Source organism: Hesperophylax consimilis, chromosome 28 (assembly GCF_061612785.1).
Source record: "Hesperophylax consimilis isolate HC1 chromosome 28, BYU_Hcon_1.0, whole genome shotgun sequence".
Taxonomy (NCBI): Eukaryota; Metazoa; Arthropoda; class Insecta; order Trichoptera; family Limnephilidae; genus Hesperophylax; species Hesperophylax consimilis.
Genome location: NC_142863.1, coordinates 20823834 through 20847863, shown reverse-complemented (window position 1 = coordinate 20847863; position 24030 = coordinate 20823834). Strand labels below are relative to the sequence as shown.

The 24030-nt window shown below is 36.3% G+C and overlaps 1 protein-coding gene across 1 annotated transcript; it reads left to right on the top strand.

Annotated features, from left to right (window-relative positions):
- The first annotated feature begins 893 nt into the window (after positions 1-893).
- Positions 894-24027, top strand: LOC149410342 (ATP-dependent RNA helicase DDX24). The gene is made up of 13 exons (XM_089648851.1): positions 894-1128; positions 1917-2592; positions 6032-6688; positions 6995-7165; positions 11302-11455; positions 12739-12934; positions 13225-13336; positions 14303-14435; positions 16395-16484; positions 17227-17338; positions 17782-17899; positions 21850-22027; positions 23537-24027. The coding sequence occupies exons 1-13, from the start codon at positions 976-978 to the stop codon at positions 23955-23957; spliced, it is 3171 nt and encodes a 1056-aa protein (XP_089504977.1). The 5' UTR covers positions 894-975; the 3' UTR covers positions 23958-24027.
- Positions 24028-24030: the final 3 nt, after the last annotated feature.

The window sequence follows — 24030 nt, the reverse complement described above, 5'->3', positions numbered from 1 at the left end:
CGATTGTCGCAGGCCGGATTGATGACATTGGCGGGCCGTTGTTTGGAGACCCCTGATATAGACTATAGAATACATAATGAATTTACTTTATTGACAACTTTTAGCTATTATGCTTAACAATACCTAACGCGGTTCAGCCACTAGCGCAACTGAATCACGGTAGGGATTGGAAATACGCGAGCGGGCTTGCGACGGAGCATGATAGGTGTGGCGAGGGCGGCTGCGGGGCGTGGGGGCGCGCTGTGTGCTGTGTGTGAACACGCTCTTGCATATCGCTATTTCGTACGTAGAATATTTAGGTACTTAGGAAGTAATTTCTTGTTATCATCTGTGACTTTTTTGTCACGATTGGCCGCCCCTAATATCTGGCCGCCCTAGGCCCGGGCCTACATAGGCCTAAGGGCAAATCCGCCTCTGCCCATCGCATTCCACCGCAGTTGGGGAGATAGATCACTCCTGGACACACTGATCCCTAGATTCCAACCAACCCCTCATACCCTTTTCCTTCCCAGAACTCTTTCCTTAAAAACACCCTCAACACAGCATCCCCGAAGATGACACGCCGTGAGTGAAATTATTTTCCTCTGGGAATCCTGCATGGGTTAACGTAAAAAAATCAACTTCACTTTTATTATAACGGTCAAGTACGCAAAATTTAATCAATTTCGGAATGAATGTGTGGAATTGAATAAAAAACAAAGCCAAGCCGCCCATTTTCCCACCACGGACACTTTCCTTTGTCTATCTGAGTTTACTAATCTTATATTTTTTATATAATAAGAATGGTGGAGCAATAGCTGCGGCCTGTGCTTTATTTGAGAGAAAAAATATTTATTTTCTCTGTTGGCAACATTTGAGCCATGCTTATTTTCGCAGGTTATGTTTATGTCAAATTCAAATGTCATATTTACATTCACGAGGTCGGTGTGTGAATTGTTTTTACTAATTATTTTACTATAAAACTTTTCGCTGACAATGGATTCAGTGAAATACAAATGGAGATCGGTGAATTTAGATGACTTTGGAACGGCTGGACCGAATACTAACTTCGAAGGATTGTTGGGAATCGAAGAATGTTTGGACTACAGCGTTTTAAGTAAAAGAAATGCTCGAAGGAAAGCCCAAAAGGTAAGATTTGATGCGATCCTGCAATGTATTTAAAATACATTTCTTTGTCTCGTAGTTATTTTCATTTTTTTTCTTAAGTTTCGTCGAGCAGTACACTCTTTATTTTGTTGTTTGAATTTCAGGTTATGAACCATATTTATTACTAAATTAACTTATATAAATATGTGTCGGTTATTATGGTATTTACCTAACCACCATTCATTTAAACAATTGCTAAAAGAAACAACTATTTACATGCCAAAATAGGTTTTTAGATTGGGTTAATTAAGTAATTTATGCGTATTTAAATTGAAACATAATTTTCATTATCATCAATCCATACTATAAAAATCGCTGGCCACGCTTAATACAATTATATTTTTTTAGATAAAACCTTTTGATTCACCAATTATTATAAAAGACAACTATTTGAATTCGGAGTAAAGGAAAATACTGCATTTAATATTACAATTATCTAAAATCATAATTTGCTTTCGATGCATGGGATGTCAGCCATTTACAATAATTTCTGTCCATGACATTTTGTTATGTTGGTATTTCTGATAATATAGGCGGGCTGGAAGAGACGTTATTACCATTTAATCTATGCGCATTTGGTAGGCAGTATTGCAGAACTCTGGAAGTTGAAACAAAGTATAATTTCCATTGTCTGTGCCGTGCCTATTAAAAGTGCGGCGGTTAGATAAATATTTACCCTTCCATGTTATAGCATAGATTCTCTCAAATCATTGTAATTTCAATAATACATGTTGATTTGTATTATACTTTCATTATGTTTGTTTTTTTAGGAAAAGAAAACAGAAACAGTCAAAAGGAAAGCACCGTCTTCAGCAGATGGCAACGTCACCCCAAAGAAATCAAAGATTGTTTCGTCTTCTGGTTTTGAAGTAGACAGTGTCAATGCAAATGTATCTCTCACACCCTCAAAAGGCCCTTACACTCCCGATGGAAAGAAAAAAGATAAGAAAAACAAAAATAAACCTGTAACAAATGGAATCGAAACTAAGGATAGTGTAGTAGCTTCAAACGATTCCGAAATTCCAGTAGAAGATGCTGCTACTAGGAAAAAGAACAAACAAAAACTAAAGAAAGCTGAAAAGAAAGCAGCCAAGAAATTGGAAGCAACTAACGGAACTGAAACAAAAGAAGGCGAGAAGAAAGAAAACACGCCAGTAAAGAAGAAGAAGAAACGTAAGCCAACTAAATTCGAAAGAGACCGGGCGAAACGAGACCAAAGAAGGGCGGATAAAAAGAAAGACAAGGCGATGAAGGACAAGCCTGTTAATGAAGATGAAGTGGTAGTGAAACCTCCGGAAATAAGTAGCCGGGATGCTATTCCACTTGAAGATATGCAAGCGTGGATGCAATTCAGTATTCCTGAAGTCATTCTGAGGGCTTTGGCAGATCAAGGATTCAGAAGTCCAACAGAAATTCAGGAGTTGACCCTTCCAGCTGCTTTGCACGGTAATATTATTGTCAATCAAATTTCCATACTCTTTGTTTTAACTTGATTGGTACAAGAAACATCTATTTACTTCGGGGGAGATGGAAAAACATCCGCAAAAAGGTTATTAGAATCTTAGCTTGGGTTATTTAAGAGTGGGTTATAGGGCAGAATGGTGATTTGCTGGAAAACGGCTCTCTAAAACGGCTTAATACTACCTTTCGTATGTCATTCTCAGCCTTCATATTCTTTGTTACCAATTAATGGACTATTATTTTTCAGTCTGCCTATTTTTTTTGTAGTTGTTGTAGGCATTCGACCATAAAAAATAAAAACATTGATACACCATACAACAAACTTTTAAAACTTGGATCTATGATTATCGCGTTAATAACGGCTTTACACAATATTTTTAATTTAAAATATGTATATAATACACACATCTGTAGAAGTACGGCCTCTTATTATCGTTCTGCTATCTGTGGATATTAACAATTAAGTAAATACTTTATCTTGCACCAAATTTTCAACACATTTCACAGTTTTTTTTACTTATTCCGGGATGGAAGCCCTCGGTGATGGCGGTGAAACTATATGCTCCCTGTTTTACGGCGTATATATTTCGAAAATGCCATCAAAATGTTTCATTAATGGGTCTAAAAGTAGAATACCGACTCACTTAAAGAATTGCAATAATCTAAGGAAGCTACAAAAACAGTAAGTACTTACAAATTCTCTTTTTTCATGTAAATTTGACGTATTGTATTTTTTCAAGTGTCAAATTTTTTAAAAGGCGTAAAATACAACATTTAATATGCGTTCCTTTTCCTAACGGTTAGCACTAACGTCATGTTGTTTACTGGCGGCATCTTTATGCAAGTGTGTGTGAGAGAATTCATTGTCTTTACGCGCTCTGACTAAGTGGGAGAGTGAACGTTTTTTCATAGGGCACGTTTGGTAACTAAACCAAAAATTACCATCTCACGCCAGATCATTTGTTAGTTTGGTAAAATCGGACGTTTTAAGTGAAAACAAGTCAAGTTTTTCACTGTTCCTACCTTACATGGTAAGGGGGTATTAACACGTTGAACGCCATTGTGGAAATGAAGAAACATTACCATTTTAAATTTGAAAAAAAAATACTCAGATGGCATCGGCGACCATCAAAACGTATTCCTTTTTTTTTTTGACCAAAATTTTACATGAAAATCAAGAAAATTAACTGCGGTCACCGGTGACCGTCATGGCACTATGGGAGAAAAATGACGATTTTCGTTATGAGGAGTAAACAAGTTTATTACCGTTTTTTATTTTTATCTTTAGATTAAACAGATAAAAAAATTTTTTCAAGGAAATTAACAATACCATCGCCTTTCTGCGTATAAACACGTAACCATTCACACGTTGTCAAATCAAAGATATTCTATCTATGTGTTGTGTTGTAAAGTTCCAAACAATATTATTATTTTTCTCTTTGTAGATCAATATATGATTTATCCATGGCAGCCGGAAAAAATACTCCAAACAAGGTATGCTTCAAGTAACGAATAAATGAAAAAAGATTATTGTTTTTTTTGTTGTTTGTTTTTGGGGTGTTATGCCGTGTTGCGCTAACTCCTTCTTTAGCCTACGTTTCGGACAGCGTTGCAGTGTCCATCATCAGGGCAGATCCGGTAGATCCGAAGATGTGTCAATGCTGTCCGAAACGTTGGCTAAAGAAGGAGTTAGCGCAACACGGCATAACACCCCAAAAACAAACAACAAAAATGCTTTTGGACGTGAGAATCTAAAAGCTTATCAGATTATTGTTTAGTTGTACTAAATAACACAGAATAATTTAACAAATATATAAATAAAAAAATAAAATTTCTTTTATTTCTCGAGGTCAATTTATTAATGATGTTATTAATATGTATAGATATTCTATCAAATATAAAATTTACCAAATAAATCCACCTTCGATTTTCTCGAAAACGAAAGCTCAAATAAAAAAAGTCATAACCCAAAATTGACAATAAATGAAAGGTTATTCACAAGTTATCCCTTTATTGGACAACTTTTTTTTAAACGATACGCCCTTAATGGTTTTATTTATGTATTCTATATTCATTTTGATGAACAGAAAAAAACTTTTTTTTGCTTAGCTTTTTTGAAATTTTCGATTTTCCAGCGGGTTTTTTTCTGACCGGTGTCCATTTAAAAAAAAAATGATATAAAATTATTGTTTTCATTACAAAACGACAGGTTGGTAAGGAAAAATGTACTTTTATTTATTTGCGTTACAGGGGAATAACTGCTTTGATAATTTTATAGAGAAACTGACCAGGACGCGATTTTCGTAAATTTACTCAACATGTGAGAACTTTGGGCGGTTGGTTCGATTCAAGACCTCTGTGCGTTACCTCAGAATGATTACAACCCAAGGGCTTATAACTTGGAAACATAAAGAAATATAAACCTTAATGTTGCAGGTCTCAAAACTATCCGTTTTTAGCTTATGACCTATAAAGGGTTTTACCGTTTATGCCACGAGTTTCCGAACACCGTGTAAAACAAACTATATGTATCGGAAATGTTCCTCAACACTAATGACAACACCAAGTGAATGATGAAACATTTATAAAAAATGTCAAATTAAATGCTTTACCAAAATAGTAGGTTCTGCAAATAAGTCATACTTTTTTACTAAGTTGTTTGTTTTACTTAATATTTCACATTCATATTATACGTTCATTGCTTTGCGACAAACGCACATGTGACTTTTCATTTTAACAAGTTCATTAATGTACAACTACCGCCCTCTAGTGACAAAAAAATGAAGACATTTTGACAGTTTGCAAAATTTCGCTATCATATAACAAGCGCTTAAGTAATTTGTGCGTATTAAGATTTAAGCAGAAACTTTCGGCAAACATCATACTAACAAGTAAAAAACATGGCATCAAAAAGGTCTAAACATGGGAAATTTTGAACATTGATTAAAGTTAAATGAATTTTAGTGCATTTTCTACCATCTGCCCCTTCGAAAAATAGTTCTTTCTTGTAGTAATTAAGTGTTGTTTAAATAATTTGTGCATATTAAGACATGAGCGGAGTAAGGTAATTTTATCTTATCTTCTTTTGACGAGTCTGTTAGGAGGATAATGAATATTGTTCCCTTTAATTATTGAAGATAATATTAGCAATTAAACGAATCTTTGAAACAGAAAAATCAGAAAAAGATACGGTTACATCTGGGACTCGAACCCTGGACCCTTGCCTTGCCGGGGCACCGCTCTGCAAACTGAGCTAATGGGACCCTATCTCCTTCGGTCATATTTAACTGTATCATACTTCAATTGTGTAATAGTTTTTACATCTTGAGGTGACAATACCTCTGCCTGTAAATTGTAACTCAGTAATTTCATCCCTTGGCTAGAAGGTTCCATCACTTATACATAATTGTTTTTATGTTTTCAGGAAGGAGAGACATTCTTGGAGCAGCTGAAACGGGTAGCGGCAAAACTTTAGCATTTGGCATCCCAATTTTGACTGGAATCCTTCGCATGAAAGAAGACCTCGCAAACGGAATCCAAGAAAAAACCCTGAACGCTCTTCCAAATGCTTTAATCAATCCTTTCGTCAGTGAGCAAGCCAAAATTGTCAATTTCAACAAGCTCAATAAAGAAGAGAAAAAGAAGTTAATGAAAGAAATCAAAAGCAAAAAGAAGTATAAAAGCCGGAAACGTGTCCAACGAGATGACGATGAAGATGAGGATGATGAGGAAGATGGTGAAGTATCTGAGGAAGAAGATTCCGATGAAGACGAAGGCGATGTTTCGTCCGATGACGATGAAGCTTCCGAGTCTGATGAAAACGGTGAAATGGTTGTCGATGATGAAATTTCCGAACAAAGTGATGAAGAATTGGTTGATGGCGATACGGAAATGTTAGAGTCTGACGGTGACGACGATGATGAAGATTTGGGCATCGGAAGTGATGAAGGTTCTAATCAGACCCCTGATGAAGATGAAATCATTGATGACGATGAAATGGAACCTGCCAATGTTGACGACGATGATGAAGAATCAGATTTTGAAGAGAGAGAAGAAGAGGTGGAGGGACTCAATGAAGAAGGTACGTTTTTCAAATCTTTGGATTAAAATTCTTTGGATTTTGGATTGTCTTTTCAAATCTTTTGATTACAGTTTTGATCTATCGGCGGCTATCCCCGTGTAAGTAAAAAAGAATGGGATAAATTAGATTGAAAAGGTCAGCATTGTAAAGATTAAAATTACAAAACCAAATAATGTTAAAACTCCATTGTAACCTCCTTTTCTGTTATATGTGTTGTTTACGAGATATTGCGAGAGGTTACATCAAAGTTCCCAGCAGCAGGAATATGTATTTACACCATGTTAATCAACATTTTTTATTCTCCAGGTATCGGTTGCGTAAAAGTTATTGACAACGTATCCCCTTCGGAAATAATCCCCGAAGTTCCGGGGAAGAAGAAAAGGCCCTTGAAGCCTCTGTATGCTCTCATTCTGACTCCGACGAGGGAGCTGGCCATCCAGGTGAAGAACCACCTCGTGGCGGCAGCCAAGTATATGGGTGAGTTATTACATTGAAACTTTTGGATGATATGTCATGAAGATTTGTAAAGTAACATCCTCATGCAATTTCGCTTAATAATGATGCTTCGTTCATTTAGTCATAGAACAGCGATGAATTGTCCGATTACCTACCGCCATTTATAATTTATTAACGTTTCGACAATGAGCCCTCTAATTGAGCAGCGTCCTCGTTCGTGACTCCAGAAGCCTCCAGTCAGGTTGTAAGGCTGATCGGCTTGTTGGGCTTCCTTCGTTTCGCGCCAAGGATTGGCTTGCCGTTTGAGAGAGATTGAGAGGTTTGCTTCTGAGTAAAACACTTGTGTTTTGGCTTGATATGTTTTAATATGTCACAAACAAGAGGGTAGACTTCAAAACTTAGAAAGAGAAGCGAGAGTTGATTGATAATGAATGTAGACTGAATGATAATGTAGAATTGAATCCCGGTTTGGTATCACAACACGCTATTTATAAACAAACCAATATTTGACGTGACCACAGACACAAGATTTTATAGACGCGAAATTCATGACAATATTACTCTATGACGTGCCATAGACAAAAATATTTAGTATAAAAGGTGGCATAGACAGAAAAAGATAATGTAAAAGGCTCTACACATCGAGATTATAACATGAGAAAGTGAAAGAGTTTAGGCTTTACTGAATTTAACCGGTCAGCAACGTAAGCAGATATACACGATAAAATAACGATAGCAGTCCAGTACAATAAGCGTGTTTACACGTCAACACGTGTGTTTCCACAAAAATCGTCATAACTCCGTTATTCTTCTAGTGACATCCCTAAAACAAAAAGTAGAATATTCGTATTGAATGAAGCTTCACATCTCTATTCAAAGTTATCCATAGAAACCCGTAAAAAGACCTACTCAGTGGAAGCAAATTTTACCCGCCAAATCGTAAAACGACGCCAAGAAAGCCGTTTGACGTGCCGACCCGCCTCCCACATATCCCAGTTTTTTAAAAATATATTTTGTATGAAATGGTCAAAAAGTGAAGTGACAGAATTGTTTATTGTACATTTGTACGATGAAATAAGTGTTTTTTTTTACATTATCCGTGATTTTAGTATCGTTTTTACATAAAACATTACAGGTGAGTCATTTTTACAATTTTTTCATGTTTCCATTCTAAATTTAAATATTTACAAATGTTAATATTTATTTATGATACAACAATTTGAAAGCCTATTTTGTAACCTTTCTAAAACAGTTTTTACTATTCGGCTCCGTTCAGTAATGTTTCATTTATAGAGCTTTGATTGTGAGGCGGTAATAACACAACGTTTTCGTGAAATTGACATTTCGGTAAAGACATCTTAGCTTCAAGTTCGCGAAAAGTCGGAGGGGTTAAATATAAAACAGGACAATCACAAGATACGACACGCAACACTAATAACTATATAATGTACAACGCAGGTTGCGTCATAGAGTAGGCCAATTAGGTATCAATAGATGAAGCAGCGCTTGAAAACTATACTAGACTCTTTACTGGTCTAACTTTAAGTAACAGGTCGACTGGCCTACTGCTGGCTTTACAACTTTTCATACATATAGTTGCCGTTAGAGAAGAAAAAATATTTTGGGACGGTACTAAATCGTCAAAAAATGGCAACATCTCGAACATAATCCTAGATCACAATCATGAAAGCATCTGTCACTATCATTTGCTTCACTCAAATGTAAATTGTTAACCTCGATACAGGCTTAGTCCTTGTGAGGTTGATTTTTATGAGAAAAAACATGATTTATGTATAGTGAGATGCAATAAATAATATTTGCAAGCTGTGCCACTCGCTTGGTCATTATCCGATGTTTTTGTTTACCCATTCGTCGTTTGGACCTTTATCATAATGATTTTTGTAGGTACCTATGCCTTGGTGAAATTGCCTGTCTGATCACCGTATGATACGATATGATATTGATAAGATATTCATATATTATATGAGGCGAAATCACCAAATCACGGCAGCGCAGATGCCAAAGCAATCTGTCTCTATTTATTACAATATGAAGTTAACACACGTAGATATTCTTTATTTTATGAGTTAACAGTACGTATGTAAAGTTCTCGTGTGTGATTTTCTCAAAACAAAATGCCAAATCATCAAACATACATGCCAAATTCACAATACCGGTAACAGTAGTAACAGTAATACACATTCACAATCAGTAATAAAAACATATTTTAGTTTTTTTTTATCAATATTTAAAATATAAAACGGAATAAACATGCAACATTTTCACATAATATAGTTACGTAAAACAATTAGAGATGACAGATGTTAAACAATGTCCAACATCTTAAACTGTATGAGAATCGGTACAACGATATGCCACTTTGTGTTTTCTACAGGGTTTTCCAATAAAAGGTGTTATTTTGATATTCAAAGAAAAATGACATTTTTTAATATAAATGATCGAATGTTTATTTCATTATAAAGAGGAAGGTATGCCGTTAATAGTGAAAAATAACATCAGTCAAATGACCACCACAACCACGCCTACAGGACCATATCCTTTTCATGAAATTTTCCATAACCAAATCGCAAAGTGGCTGCCTTATGTCCTCGATAGCCTCACGAATTCCATCTTTGAGGTCTTGAATCGACGCTGGGCTGTTGGCGTAGACCTTCTCTTTCACGTGGCCCCAAAGGAAGAAGTCGCAAGGTGTTAAATCACAAGATCTCGGTGGCCAATTGTGATCACCTCTTCGAGAGATAACACGGTCCGGAAACTTTTCCCGTAAAAGATCAATGGTTTCGTTGCTTGTGTGGCACGTAGCGCCGTCTTGTTGAAAGTAAACGTTGTCCAGATCAATACCATCCAATTCCGGCCATAAAAAATCATTAATTCCTTAATTAATATTCAAAATAACACCTCTTATTGGAAAACCCTATATTTTGGTAGTTGGTAGAACACATCCTATTTTTCATCCCGAATTGCTAGGAATAGACAAACTTGATGAAATAAGGATGGTGTAAAGCAGTCATAATTAAAATTAATTTTGTTTGTTGAAATACCAAAATTATTTCTTATCCTGTCACAGTACTCCAATGCATGACAGAGTCTGGCACTATGTTAGCTTGCGTTTGTCAAATTGTTAGGAAAATAGAATGGATGAATTCTTAATTGATAACCGGATAAAACTAAACATGGTTAGTTTAGGTTTGTTCCTTTTTTGGAGGATTGTGATTATCGCCAATTTAAATGGGTTGCTGGCTGAATGATTTTGTGGTTCTCCAATCCGCAGAATCCAAGGTTGCGTGATTACTCTCGGTGTGCAAAAATGAGAATTCAGATATCTTCAATTTAGTTTTTATTTTAACAAAACTCATGTTACAATATTTTTATGAACAAAACAGATTGCGTACGTTAGAGGAGATTTAGGGCTAAACCGGCGGCTAGACCACTGGAGATAGAATGAATTATTTGCCGCGCGAGGTATCGCGCGCAGGTTCGCAGTGATACCAGCCTCACAAGAATGGGGGTAAAATTAATGTTGTCATTATTTTCGGGAAAGAAATGTAAATTCCCTATAATTTACCCTACAGTTTTCTTTAAGGCGATGCCATACGTAATAATGCAAAATCATGTGTTTTTGGTTTGAAAATTTGGTCGCCTAGAAATGGTTCAGATGCTTTAATTAAATACTGCGAGTAGAATACATCTTGGCCTTTGTAATAATCGAGTATTTTTTAGATAAGTCTTTTTATAAGCCCAGAAAAAAATAATGTGTAGGCCTAAGAAAACTGCTTTAAAGTTCAAAATCTCCTACTTACGAACCCATTTTCGTTTATGATTTTATTGTATAATGTGGCAAATTAAGTTATTTATAAAATGATCGAAAAAAATTTCAATATTTATGCCTGAACATCCTCAAAATGGCAAAAAAGGCACTTTTTGGTCATGTTTTTTTCTTGCATAAATCAAAACAGGCAGATGGTGTTATGCGGGAATTTAAACCGTATCGCCATCTACGTAAGGGTTATTATTGATAGCGGCTCAATTTAAAATATTACACGGCGTAGTGCATCGCCTTAATGTTTTATTGTGAAACCAATTAAAACTTCTTATTTGTTAAATGTGATCTAACGAAATTATTTGTTATTTTGCAGATATTCTCATAGCTGTGGTGGTGGGGGGCATGGCGGAGGTGAAGCAGGAACGAGTGCTGAAACACTGTCCGGAGATAGTGGTGGCCACCCCGGGACGGTTGTGGCAGATGATCCAACAGGGCAACAGGCATCTGTCTCAGGTCACAGACATCAGGTGAGAACTACCACGAACCATACAGATCTAAAACCAAAGTGATAATTACCCTTGGTTTGTTCAAATATCTATCATGTAATGCAAAATACCATAAATGTTTAAATTACTGATTAAAAAAATCTGACAAATGGAATCATCGTTCATAAGGCTCACTACAAATATTTTATTTATTTATTAATTTTCGGGAAATCGACAGTTTACATTTATTTCAGTTTGTACATAAGTATTATATAGCCAAAATAAAACCAATTATCTATTTCCTCCTTGTGACTTTACCTCTACTGAGACAGCATAATAAGGAATAAGTTTTTTTTTATGTTTCTTTATTCATTGAAATTATTTATTACATGCATTTAGGATTTTTCGACCACCGTGCTAGGCACATGCCCGTGTTATGGTGGTCGATTAAATTAAGTTAATTAAATTAGTGAGAAAGGAATATGAATTCAAAAATTTATACAAAACAAAAGATTATATAAAACGAAAAATTACAAAACATAACATTTATCAATACATTTATAACCATGGAGAAAGGTTGTAGATATAAATCAAATCATAATAGAAATATAAACAATAGAGGCATAAACATTATTCACAAACTATCAGAGAAATATTATTTTATGGACCTCTTGTATTTGGTAAGTTTGCAATTGAAAATATCCACCTTGGATAGTACGCTTTTGTTATTATTGCATAGTCTGTTCAGGCAAGAATTCTGCTTAGAGTTCGTTTTGCATTGATCCACCCTGAACAGGACAGAAGAGCGTGTTGAAGACGCAGGTACATTGAATTGAATCTTGTTTAGCAACTCTGGGCATTGAATATTATCGTTAACTACTTTATACAGGAATAGTGCATCCTTATGATGCCTCCGTAAATCAATTTTATGTATCATTTTTAAGATTGTGTAACCATGTATGATCGTGTGAAAATCGTGGAGATCCGCAAAGAATGTAAGCATAATGAGTAAGATTAATAAAGGGACGCTTGGATGGTTTGGGAATGTAGAGCGAATGACGAAGAATAGAGTGTAAGTAGAATATATGAAGTGAATGTGAATGGTAAAAAAGTCGTGGTCGCCCGATGAAGACATGGCACGATCACTGATACTTGAGTCAGGCCATGTCAAAAGTCAGAATAACCGGGAGTATAAATGTGAATGAGGCAAGGAATGTGTGCCAAGACCCAGTTGTTTGGCGGTCCGTCCTCTCTGCTTACCTATCGGCGTGATGGTTAGTGAGTTATTTTTTGTTTTCCAATATTATGTATTTGAATAATTCCAGATACCTAGCGATTGACGAGACCGATCGCATGATGGAACGGGGTCACTTTGAAGAACTGCACCATCTCCTGGACAAGGTCAATGACGATGAGCAGCGCAAGGCGCGAAGGCAGACATTTGTGTTCTCTGCAACGCTTACCATGGTGCACGATCTGCCGCACCATCTCAAGGGAAAGAAGGTCACCAAGAAGGGAAAGGTATTAAATTATTCATTTAACCTAAGGTTATTTGTAACCTGGGAATGTTCTTTAAAAACGAAAACAAAAGTCGTCGTCGTTCTTTGCCGGCCAAAAATATTCTTTGTTTTCGAAAGTCGCTTAAAAGCGTCCCTGTACTCGGGGTTTGTTCTTATATTCCTAAATTAGTCGATTAGCCTCAGTCGATTGCAGACCAAGTCTTTCCTGACACCGTATCAGCAATTTGTTCTTCCCAACTATGTTTGGGGCAACCGTGGAATTGACGATTGATGATTGATAATTTTTTCCAGGTGATCAGTAAAAAGGTAGATAAACTTACAGCGGAACAGAAGTTGAAGAAGGTTATAGAGATGTTAGGAATCACAAACCCCAAAGTTGTTGATGTCACCGTGGGAAATCAAGGTATTTAATTGCACCATTTTTATTTCTGTTCCCATTTATTGTTACTTGAGATTAGTCCTGGGTTGGTCGATCATTTTACGTGACCCGGGTCGATCATGACCCACTGGCGAAGTGATTGGGTCAAATGTACCCAATCTTGATCGGGTACTTTTAAAACATAGTAAAAATGTCATAGATAAATCGGTGGGCTGCCACCGTATTGACGTAGACCATAAATGCATGAATTGTGTAGACCGGGGGTCTCTTGTCTCGTTCTGTATTGACGGCCGGCATAGTCCAGTGGTAACGCATTGGACTGCCATTCCGAAGGTCGCGGGTTCGAACCCGGCGTGCGCAAATAAATTTTATTTGATTAATTTGTGTTATTTCACAATTAATTAATTAAAATAATATATAGTATATTTGCGGCATGTTCCAGAGTGGAAGATACTACCAGTATCGCCCTGGTGTAAGACCACCATTCAGAATTGAAACGTTGCTCCAAATGGCTTTAGCCGTGTTTAGTGACTAGATCTGAATAGCCAGGTACTTCCCCACCTTCCTCTTTCCCTTCCCCACTTACCTTCAGCCTCACAACATCCCCCAATTGGGGATGCCATAGTCTCACTGGCTCCAGACGGGAGCAGTTGGGACTCTTGTGAGGTATTCACTATAAAAAAAAGGTGTTTAATCTGAAATGTACTGTCACTGCAGCTCAATGTTGGAACCGACAATGATAACCTATTTCAGGTGTGTTCCATCTCTATATCTCTGTCGTGGGAATGAGATTCGAGATCCCCAGTCTACAAAATTTATACATCTATGGTCGCTCGCCACGCCCATCACAGTGATTGAATCTTTTTAGAAAAAGTGACCCGATCGATTGATCATTGATCGGGTTAAAATGATTGATGATGCTTTGAGATAAATAGATTTCTGCTTTATAGTTAAGATTGTAATTGTAATCAATATGTTTGTGTGTTGCAGGTTCTTCAAACACCCTGACAGAGTGTCGCATTATATGTCCTATAGACCACAAAGATTTCTATCTGTACTATGTGCTTAAGAGATATCCGGGCAGAACTATTGTGTTCTGTAACTCTATTGGATGCGTTAAAAGGTTCACTTAACATTTTATATGTCTATTTGTCTATTGATAAAGAAATATTCATCTCCGTTCAAGGAAAAGCAACCAACGCGCAAAAGCTTTGAGTTATCTGGCTACGCCGATACATTTACACAATATATTAAGGCCATTTACACAATATATTAACGCCATTTACACAATATATTAACGCAATTTACACGATATACAGGGTGTATCGGCACGTACCCGACAAACTTTAACCAGCTATTCCTTAGCACATTTGGAGTAAAAAATGTTATGGGCACTTTGCTGTCCGGTAACATTTTTTTTTAATAAAAAATTTACTATTCATATTTTCACCACATGTCACCAATGTTTTATCCTTTGTCAAAGTTTGAAAACCCATCTGGCAAATATTTTGTTCGAGTTTCGTTGAATAATGTACGTACGTACCTACGTTGGCGCGCTTTTACAATCACAACGAAATGGCACGGCACCATTCGTCTCATTTTTAACTAACTATTATTATTTAGTGTGTACGAAAGAGCGAGGACACCTTTTGACACACTTGCTAATAACAGCTGTTGAACACGAGAAACAATGCAAATGACAGTGACGGAGTGTGGATTTTTAATTTATTTTTTGTTTTTAATGGAAAAAAAATGTTACCGGATAGCAAAGCGCCCATAACATTTTTTACTCCAAATGTGCTGAGGAATAGCTGGTTAAAGTTTGTCGGGTACTTGCCGATACACCCTGTATATAAAGCTTGATAAAAAAATCTAAAACCTTCCTTCTCCCCTTTTTCTTTTTACATAATATGCATTCTGTGATAGTTCAGATGTGAGTTTCGGTCACTGAGTATAGATGACTCTAGTGGTAGATGTTGGGAAGGTAGATCACTAGTGGACTAGTCCTCAGAGGTCATATAATAGGAATGCTAGCCGTATTAGGAATGCCAGTTCGGAGAGACTCTGAGATTATTAGAAACAGGACATAGGTCTCCCAGGCTATCCTTGCTCGTTATAATTTTTATAGGGTTATCGTCTAATATAATAGTTAGTAGGATAATTGTTGTGCTCCCACAAACAGTTCTCAAACTCGTTGTGGAAGGAGATTTTAAATAATAGATTCTTTGTGTTAAATCAGGGATTTATTAATACTTCGCGTATTACAATGGTGACTCAATAGTCGACCTAACTAGAAGCTGGCTAAATGAGATCTGGTGATAATCTGGCTTGTAAATAGCACAGACCATCAGGGAATATTTTAATTCCTTATGAAAAAAATGGATTGATCATTGAATTCACTCTGCAGGAGAAGCAACACTTATAAACCAGCCACCATAATACATATAAACAGAAAGACTCACCAGAAAATAGCACTTGCAATTGAGTTCTTCTCCTTGATCTTCAAATTCGGCGGCTGACGGCAAATCAGCACAATAATATATTTGCATTCGCACTAGGAGATTATAATATGTCAACCAGCTCTCAAGAGAGTAGAATTATTAATAATGATGAATCAGCACATTGTAATAATACGCACTGCCACATTATTGTGACAAAAATATTTCGATCATTTTAGTCTTAAATAGACCTCTTTTGACAAATGATACAATCCGGATGAATCCAACTGATCAATGCAAAGGTGACTGGAATTCGTCATCACTCACCTGCAGAGCAAAATGTATCCAAAACTGACCAGAGATGTTTCTTTCATCCATTATTTTTAATTTATATTTTAAAAATTAATTCACACTAATTTTAAATCGACTGCTTCTCCAAGATCTGAAATCAACAAGTTGTCTGGGAGCATTCTAACTGGTCCTGGCGACTACTGGCTACTATCTGCCATCTTGCGGACTTCCAAGCAAGCTCTATGCACTGCCCTCTATGAGTTCATCTGTGAAGCTCTTACTTCCCAACAATAATTAAATGATATGTAGTAGTAATATGTAATTAAATAATGAATTATTGTAAATGTTAACAGGTTGGCACAACTGTTTGGCTTGTTGGCTTGCAATCCCCTCCCCATCCACGCCAGTATGCAGCAACGACAGAGACTGAAGAACTTGGACAAGTGAGTTTCCTTTTCGTGTGGTGGAGATCGAGGTGGGATGCTGAGGTTATTCAGTCAGTGGACGGCATCAGAAGTCACTTGGTTCCGCTCAGATGTGGGGTCAATCTTCTAGGATGTCTTCTGTTGTTTGAATATGTCCACATTCAACTATTTAAAATTCTTAAGGCCCCATTTATTCATCATAACGTACTCATGTCACAGTAACATTGCGTAACTTCCTAATTTTTATTAACTTTGAATAATTACAAGTGTTGGCATAAAAAATATTGATAAATCATGCTGTAAAACAAAGTTACTGGGATTAGGAGTCATTAGGATATGGTTAGAGACACTCATTCGTAGCTTTAATTTATATTGTAGCACTAATTATTGAAAAAATATCTTTAATTTTGCGTTTTCATAGCGTTTATAGCTAAATAGGAAAACGTCAAGGAATGGGAGTCTGCAAGAGAGGAAAAACAATTAAATTAACAAAATCACTTGAAACATGTTTATTGTATTATTGATTGAAACTCAACATGGCACACGTTTCTACAGTAGAGAGTGTCATGTTTGTTCTACGATCTGTCAATAAATATTATAGCGACTAAAAAATCTTTTTTACTATCGCTAAAAACTCCATTTATCGCTTTAATATCGTTAATAAATGGGTGTCTCTAGATATGGTTGTAATATTTTTTTTTGTTTCCTGCATATCTTTCTCCCTTTGTAAGTGATTTATGTAATTGCCGTTTGTGTTCAGGTTCCGAGACAGTCCTCACGGCCTCCTGATAGCGACAGATGTGGCGGCGCGAGGTCTGGATATACCAAACGTAGAACACGTCATACATTATCAAGTGCCGAGAACGGCTGAGGTAAATACCGTCCGTACTTAGACAAACATCTCTACATCGTCGTGAGAAACAAAAAATGTAGTTTTTTCTCAGTAATTCTGAAAATCTGTCTAAAGTCCTTTATTTCAATAAAATAATTTGTTCAATTTCCCTTTGTTATAAATTACTTATTTTTGATGACACATTGGGTGGTTTTATCAATCCTATGGCTAAGACACAGCAATGACACAAAAAAGCAAATGTACATTCTTTATCACAATAATGCTGCATCTCTTTCTTGAACGCTAATTATTAAAAGCGCCCAATACATATTCAGTTTTAACTTTTAACAGATCAATTGATTTGCAACACATTTTTTTGTGAAAACCATTGCTAGCTTTCCCTATAAATTATTTAAGTGTCTAAACTTTTTTCTCAGTGTTTGAGTAATTCCATCGATGTAATAAGTGGTCTATCTTTTGCAGAATTACGTTCACCGCAGCGGTAGAACGGCCCGCGCCAGCAAGGAGGGAATAGCCATCCTCATAATGGAGCCCACAGAAGTGCAAAACTACACCAAGATGTGCAAGACTCTGGCCAAAAGTGAGATATTTCAACTTACCTTGCCATCCTTTCCACTTTCTCTATGCTTTTGTAAATTCCTACCACACTGCCATCTGTTGTGTATCTGTGAAAGTTGTGAGGAATGTGGCATAGATAATTTACAAGAATAAAATTGAAAGATTTTTCTTACTAAACTCCTGTGTGCCAACATCAATCAATTGGATATTTAAAAAAATCATTTCTCTGAATATAACTAGTTTTTATGAGGAAACTACTTATGTTAGATTATATACTATTTTATAAATACGTAAACACATTATCTGGTAAGACAGTACAATTTACAAAACAAGTAAGTTATTACTAAAATAGAATCAGCTAGCACACGGCGTAAATTTTGTAACAGCACACTTAAGAAAGAGTTAAAGATGGTAACATGTTTTCTGTGTTTGGAATGTTACTTAAAGATTTTTAGGGTACCCGGAATGAGGCAATCCAAAGCAGTGGCGGCCGGTGGTCAAAATATGTGGGGGTTCACCGGATTACAACATTAAGTCAGAAAATAAATTAAATAAAGGTACATACCTATTTATAAAGAAGTTCTATTCTCCGCTCCTTTTGTTTAGCGAAGACCTCTATGATTCTCGTGTTGAAATCAGGCATAGACTAAATAAACCTTTTTTCAATGCTTAACACTGATATTGCGTTCAGTCTGTCCGGGCTCAACGTGTTTAAAAAGAATTTTATTCTTTTTAATGTTGAGAAACATCTTTAATTTTCAACTGAGGTCATCCCAAAGGTCATGAATGGTGAACACACGTTTTAGTAATTTCACAGTCTCGGAAAAGTCTTCTAATAAACAAGTACTATAAAAAAGTTGTAACATTGATAAAGCGCCGTTAGCTTTTGAAAAATCGTCGCGGGCGTAAATTGCACAGAGTTCACCTTTTAACTGAACTTTATTTAGGAAGTCATATGTTTTAAGCTTCACATTGAAATCATGTTCTGGGAAATTTGACCTGTATCGATTTTTATTAACTAGCTCATTATGGTGTTTAACTTAGGCACGGTAGACTGAATCCAATTGCATTCTTATGTCAACTTTTCCTAAAACCTTTAACCGGTCAGCAACGTAAGCAGATATACACGATAAAATAACGATAGCAGTCAAGTACAATAAGCGTGTTTACACGTCAACGCGTGTGTTTCCACAAAAATCGTCATAACTCCGTTATTCTTCTAGTGACATCCCTAAAACAAAAAGTAGAATATTCGTATTGAATGAAGCTTCACATCTCTATTCAAAGTTATCCATAGAAACCCGTAAAAAGACCTACTCAGTGGAAGCAAATTTTACCCGCCAAATCGTAAAACGACGCCAAGAAAGCCGTTTGACGTGCCGACCCGCCTCGCAAGTTTAATTGTTTTTTTAAAAATATATTTTGTATGAAATGGTCAAAAAGTGAAGTGACAGAATTGTTTATTGTACATTTGTACGATGAAATAAGTGTTTTTTTTTTACATTATCCGTGATTTTAGTATCGTTTTTACATAAAACATTACAGGTGAGTCATTTTTACAATTTTTTCATGTTTCCATTCTAAATTTAAATATTTACAAATGTTAATATTTATTTATGATACAACAATTTGAAAGCCTATTTTGTAACCTTTCTAAAACAGTTTTTACTATTCGGCTCCGTTCAGTAATGTTTCATTTATAGAGCTTTGATTGTGAGGCGGTAATAACACAACGTTTTCGTGAAATTGACATTTCGATAAAGACATCTTAGCTTCAAGTTCGCGAAAAGTCGGAGGGGTTAAGCCAAAAAATTTTTGTAAATGTAAATGACATACATCAGTAAGTGTAAATGTAAATACATCAGTAACACCGCTGATTGTCCAAACTGAATCAACATCGTAAATTAAATACGGAAAACAAAATAAACTATTCAATTGATCACATCCACAGAGCCACAAAGCTTTTTTATACATTGTTTTGTTAAATGATCGAGTAAACTTCTTCGATCCAGATTCGCACTCTTGTTTTATTATCAGTTCAGGTTTAGGTGAACCGGCATTTTTTATTATCACTTTGTTTTCAAATCTCGACCTATTGTTCTTAATGTATTCCACATAAATTTATTAATTTATACGTTGAACAAACACAAAGTAATCATAAATTAGTATAACCTGCAATTGATATGCCTTATTAATAATTGATATACAAGATCGATATAACCTGCAATTAAACTTCAAAACTTTCGCAGAGTAAGAAAAGTTTTAAATGCAAGAGACAATGCCCGGCAACGGCGAGTACTGACTGAACTGATAATAAGTAATCTGACCATCTCTCATCTCTTAATGACAAGTTTTATCTTGTATGCTTGTATCGAAGAAGCGGAACATTCTCTGAAAAATAGCAGATGGTAAATTGAAACCACGATTTCGACAATAATATCAAACATACGCGTTTTAGTTTAACTTTCTTCTGAATAAACCGTTCCTTCTGATGTAGTGGTAAAACCCCGAACGCCGTCCTTGATATGGTATTATTTGCAAAGAATAGTAGGCACTGGTATGTACCCACGCTTTCGACTGTTCCACAGAATATGCGACAAAGTAGTTAAATTTTGGATCGCAATCGAAAACGAACTGCTACGAACATAGGCACAAGTCAAAGTCGGTCTGCAAGTTAAGCGCGCTTAATAAGTAGGTACCTTTTGAATGATATATTATAACCGAACCGAGTTTCCTATTGTGATTAGCCATGTCGGAAATCTTGTTGGTTGTTCGGCGCTCGGGAGCACATATTAGCTGGCCGCCACTGATCCAAAGTACTTATAAACGGACCAGACCCAAGGCGAACCAGACTCAATATGGACAGAAACTCACAGAGGGAACTGGTAGGACTACTAACGGGACACTGCCTTCTCAGGAGACACCATGCAGATATTGGGAATGGAAAACACCAAATGATGCAGGCAATGTGAAGAGGATGAAGAGACTCCAATTCACGATTGCTGCCAATGTCCCGCTCTGTTGGGATCAAAGCTCAGATATCTGGGAAGACACATTGTAGAACCAGAAGACATATCCAATAACAACCCTGGTGAACTTTATAAAAGGGACTGGATTACTGTTAAAGGATTGAGGTAAAATGGCAGATAGCACAATGGGCCTATGGCCTAAGTGCTCACCTTACGTCAACCAACCGTCTCATACATAAAATTAAAAAATATTTTTTTTTTATGTAATAGGTACCGCACAAGAGTTCTAACTGTCCGGAGCCAATGGGATTATGTATTCCCTAGGCTTTCATCAGAGTGACACTAACGGCCGTTGTTCCCAACTTTTCGAACGATCAATCTCAGGGTCCGATCAGCCAAGTGATTTATTCAGTAACATTCGATTTGCCTGTTTCCAAACATCTTAACTGTTGATTATCTTAAGTGGCCATGCCCACTTTCATAGACAATAAAATGACATCAAAGTTAAAACTTTCAATGCTAAATTAACATTGAAGAATTAATTATTGTATTTATTATTAATCCATATATTCTTTTAAGTACTGTAATACGTAAACCGATATTTAATATTTAAGCGTATGAAATATGTTAAAAATAAAGTATTAGCTTGACTTTAATGCCACCGTGCCTTGGCCTCGCAAATAAGTTTCACTCTGTTGACACTTTTTATAAGTAGTCATTTACTGAGGCAAGCTTAATCCAGTAGTTTGGCTTCCTTAAATTGGTTGATCACTCAGTTGTCACTTTTCCGTTGGAAAGAGCAAAGTTGTGCGTTTGAGCAGTGTTGAGCCAAAATTTCGGCTCAGTAGTTGATCAGTAGGATTGGGAAGAACGGCCGTAAGAGTAGGTATCTACCACTTTGGATTTAAAACTAAGCATAGGAGCATTCCAAAAAAAGTATGCAAATTGTCATTCTTTCGAAATAATTATTTTATTTAATTCTTATAATTACTCCTCCCCTTAGCCGAAGACCTTCCGCACTTCCCAGTGGACGGGGCGCTACTGGCAGCGGTGCGCTTGCGTGTGGATCTGGCGCGCGAACTAGACCTGCTCACGCTGAAGGTGCGCAAGGACAGCGCGCAGCGTGGCTGGCTGGAGAAGGCCGCCCTCGACATGGACATGGTCATCGACGACACCGACATGTATCCTTTTACCATGCAATTTTGTTTTATGTGACAAATGTTTTCGAATGTCTGGGGCCAGGGGATGTATGGCAGTGATGGACAACCTTTTTAGGCGGGGTTCCAATATATCAGTTTTCAGTATGTTCGTGAGGTGCCTACAGCTTGACATTTAGAATAAGGCAATCTTAGATTCCTCAAAAAAAAGCTGCAAACAAATTTTATTAGACATTGTATAAATTATAAGGCTATGTTTATTTATTTATACGCCTAAAAAGGCTTTTACATAAAAGTGAAGCAGTGTACATATACATTTATTATACAGGAGATACTGATAGATGTAATCCATTACAAAATACACGATTGTAAAATTGTGAATACAAGTATAGTGAGAAAATATTAGGAAATAATTTTTTAAAAAAGAAAACTAAATATGAAGCAATATTAGTAAAACGTAAGAGTAACATAAAGTAAAAAAATAAATTACAACAACACTACATATAAGACAAAACATTAAAACTCATTTACCAACGCTACTCTAATTTGTAGGATTCGACAAAGTGTTGGTATCATAGACTAAATTAGACTAGACACGGCATATTCATTTAAAAATAACCCCAACAGAATTTTGGTTTGGTTCACATGCACATTTATGAAAAGGCCCACGCATTATGTCGCAATGCGAAATGGGCACTGTGCATTGCGTTTTACCTTTTGTTGGTCTATTTTGCTTCTCAGCTATGCTGGGCAAGTTCAATTTTGCAATCACAAAAATAACCGAGTTCCAAATATTTAAATTTGAATTATGTCCAAATTACATAACCTCTGACAACAGATTCTCCGTGGTTTCGCTTACGAGTTTGAACGCTTGTACAAGGAGTTTACACAGAGTTGGGTTGTTAAGTTCATATCCATATTTGTGACGTACGCTACGTGGCGTTATTTTTAAAATGAATTTAACTTGTCAGGGCTAATCTAGTATAATACATCAATGGTTGGTATAGATTATGCTTAGTTCTATAAATGGAGTCAATAAATAAATAAATAGCACCCCCATACTTGTTGCCCAGATCATGCATCCTATTGGTCAGTGAGTGTGTCTGATAGTTGGTCGTGTATGTATTGTAGAAGGATTTATGATAGAATCGTAGTGAATAAGATTAAGAAAGGGAAGAAAGAAGTATATGTAGAATAGAACAGCGCCCTTGAGATGTTTTTGCACAAAAACGGCGCTATAAAAGTCATCCAGGTATTATTATTATATGATGCAAATCTGAATGGTAGATGTTTGGAACACCCGAGGAAGACATGGCTCAATCAAGTAAACCAGATACTTAAATCGGACCATGTCAAGAATCGGAATAACAGAAGATGAGACGATGTATGAATGTGATTGAGGCAAGGGGTGTGTGCCAAGACCGAGTTGTTTGGCGGTCCGTCCTCTCTGCCTACTCCTGCGGGAAAACAGCATGATGCTTAGTTATGTTTATTTCCAGCTAATTATGATTTTTCTTAACCCGAACAAATCAGGCCACACAAAATGGAGAATCAAGCGGCGGCAGATTTGAAAAACGTCCTCGTGATAAAAAAGAAGCAACTAACTCAACTTCTAAATTCGCCTCTCTTCCCCAAAGGATTCAGTTTTAAATTCCCAACAAACAACATGCTCGAAAATACATTATCGATGCCCCAGAAGCAAAACGCAGTACAGGCCATGAAATCTGCGATGGATTCCGGCCTCGTGAAGAAGTTGAAAAAGGCTACCAAGAACGAGGCGATGTTGAATTTGCCCGCCGACGTTAAGAATATGATTTCACATTCGAGCAATGAGACGTTAAAAGAAAATAACGCCGATCGTGCTGCCGTCAATGAAGATGCGGGTGTTTTAAACAATGGAGAAAAAGTGAGCAAAAATAAATGGAAAAAATTGAAGAGGACCGTCGCAACGTGAAGAAAATTAATTGTATTGTAAATTGGAATTGACCTTGTTATGTTATTATGTTAATAAACATAAAAAATATGTA

Bases quoted from the DNA above. Each gene is read 5' to 3' on its own strand.
- LOC149410342 (XM_089648851.1), top strand. From the start codon at position 976: ATGGATTCAGTGAAATACAAATGGAGATCGGTGAATTTAGATGACTTT. The intron at 1,129-1,916 runs GTAAGATTTGAT...TTGTTTTTTTAG, and splicing joins CTCGAAGGAAAGCCCAAAAG to GAAAAGAAAACAGAAACAGT. The intron at 22,028-23,536 runs GTATCCTTTTAC...CGAACAAATCAG, and splicing joins GTCATCGACGACACCGACAT to GCCACACAAAATGGAGAATC.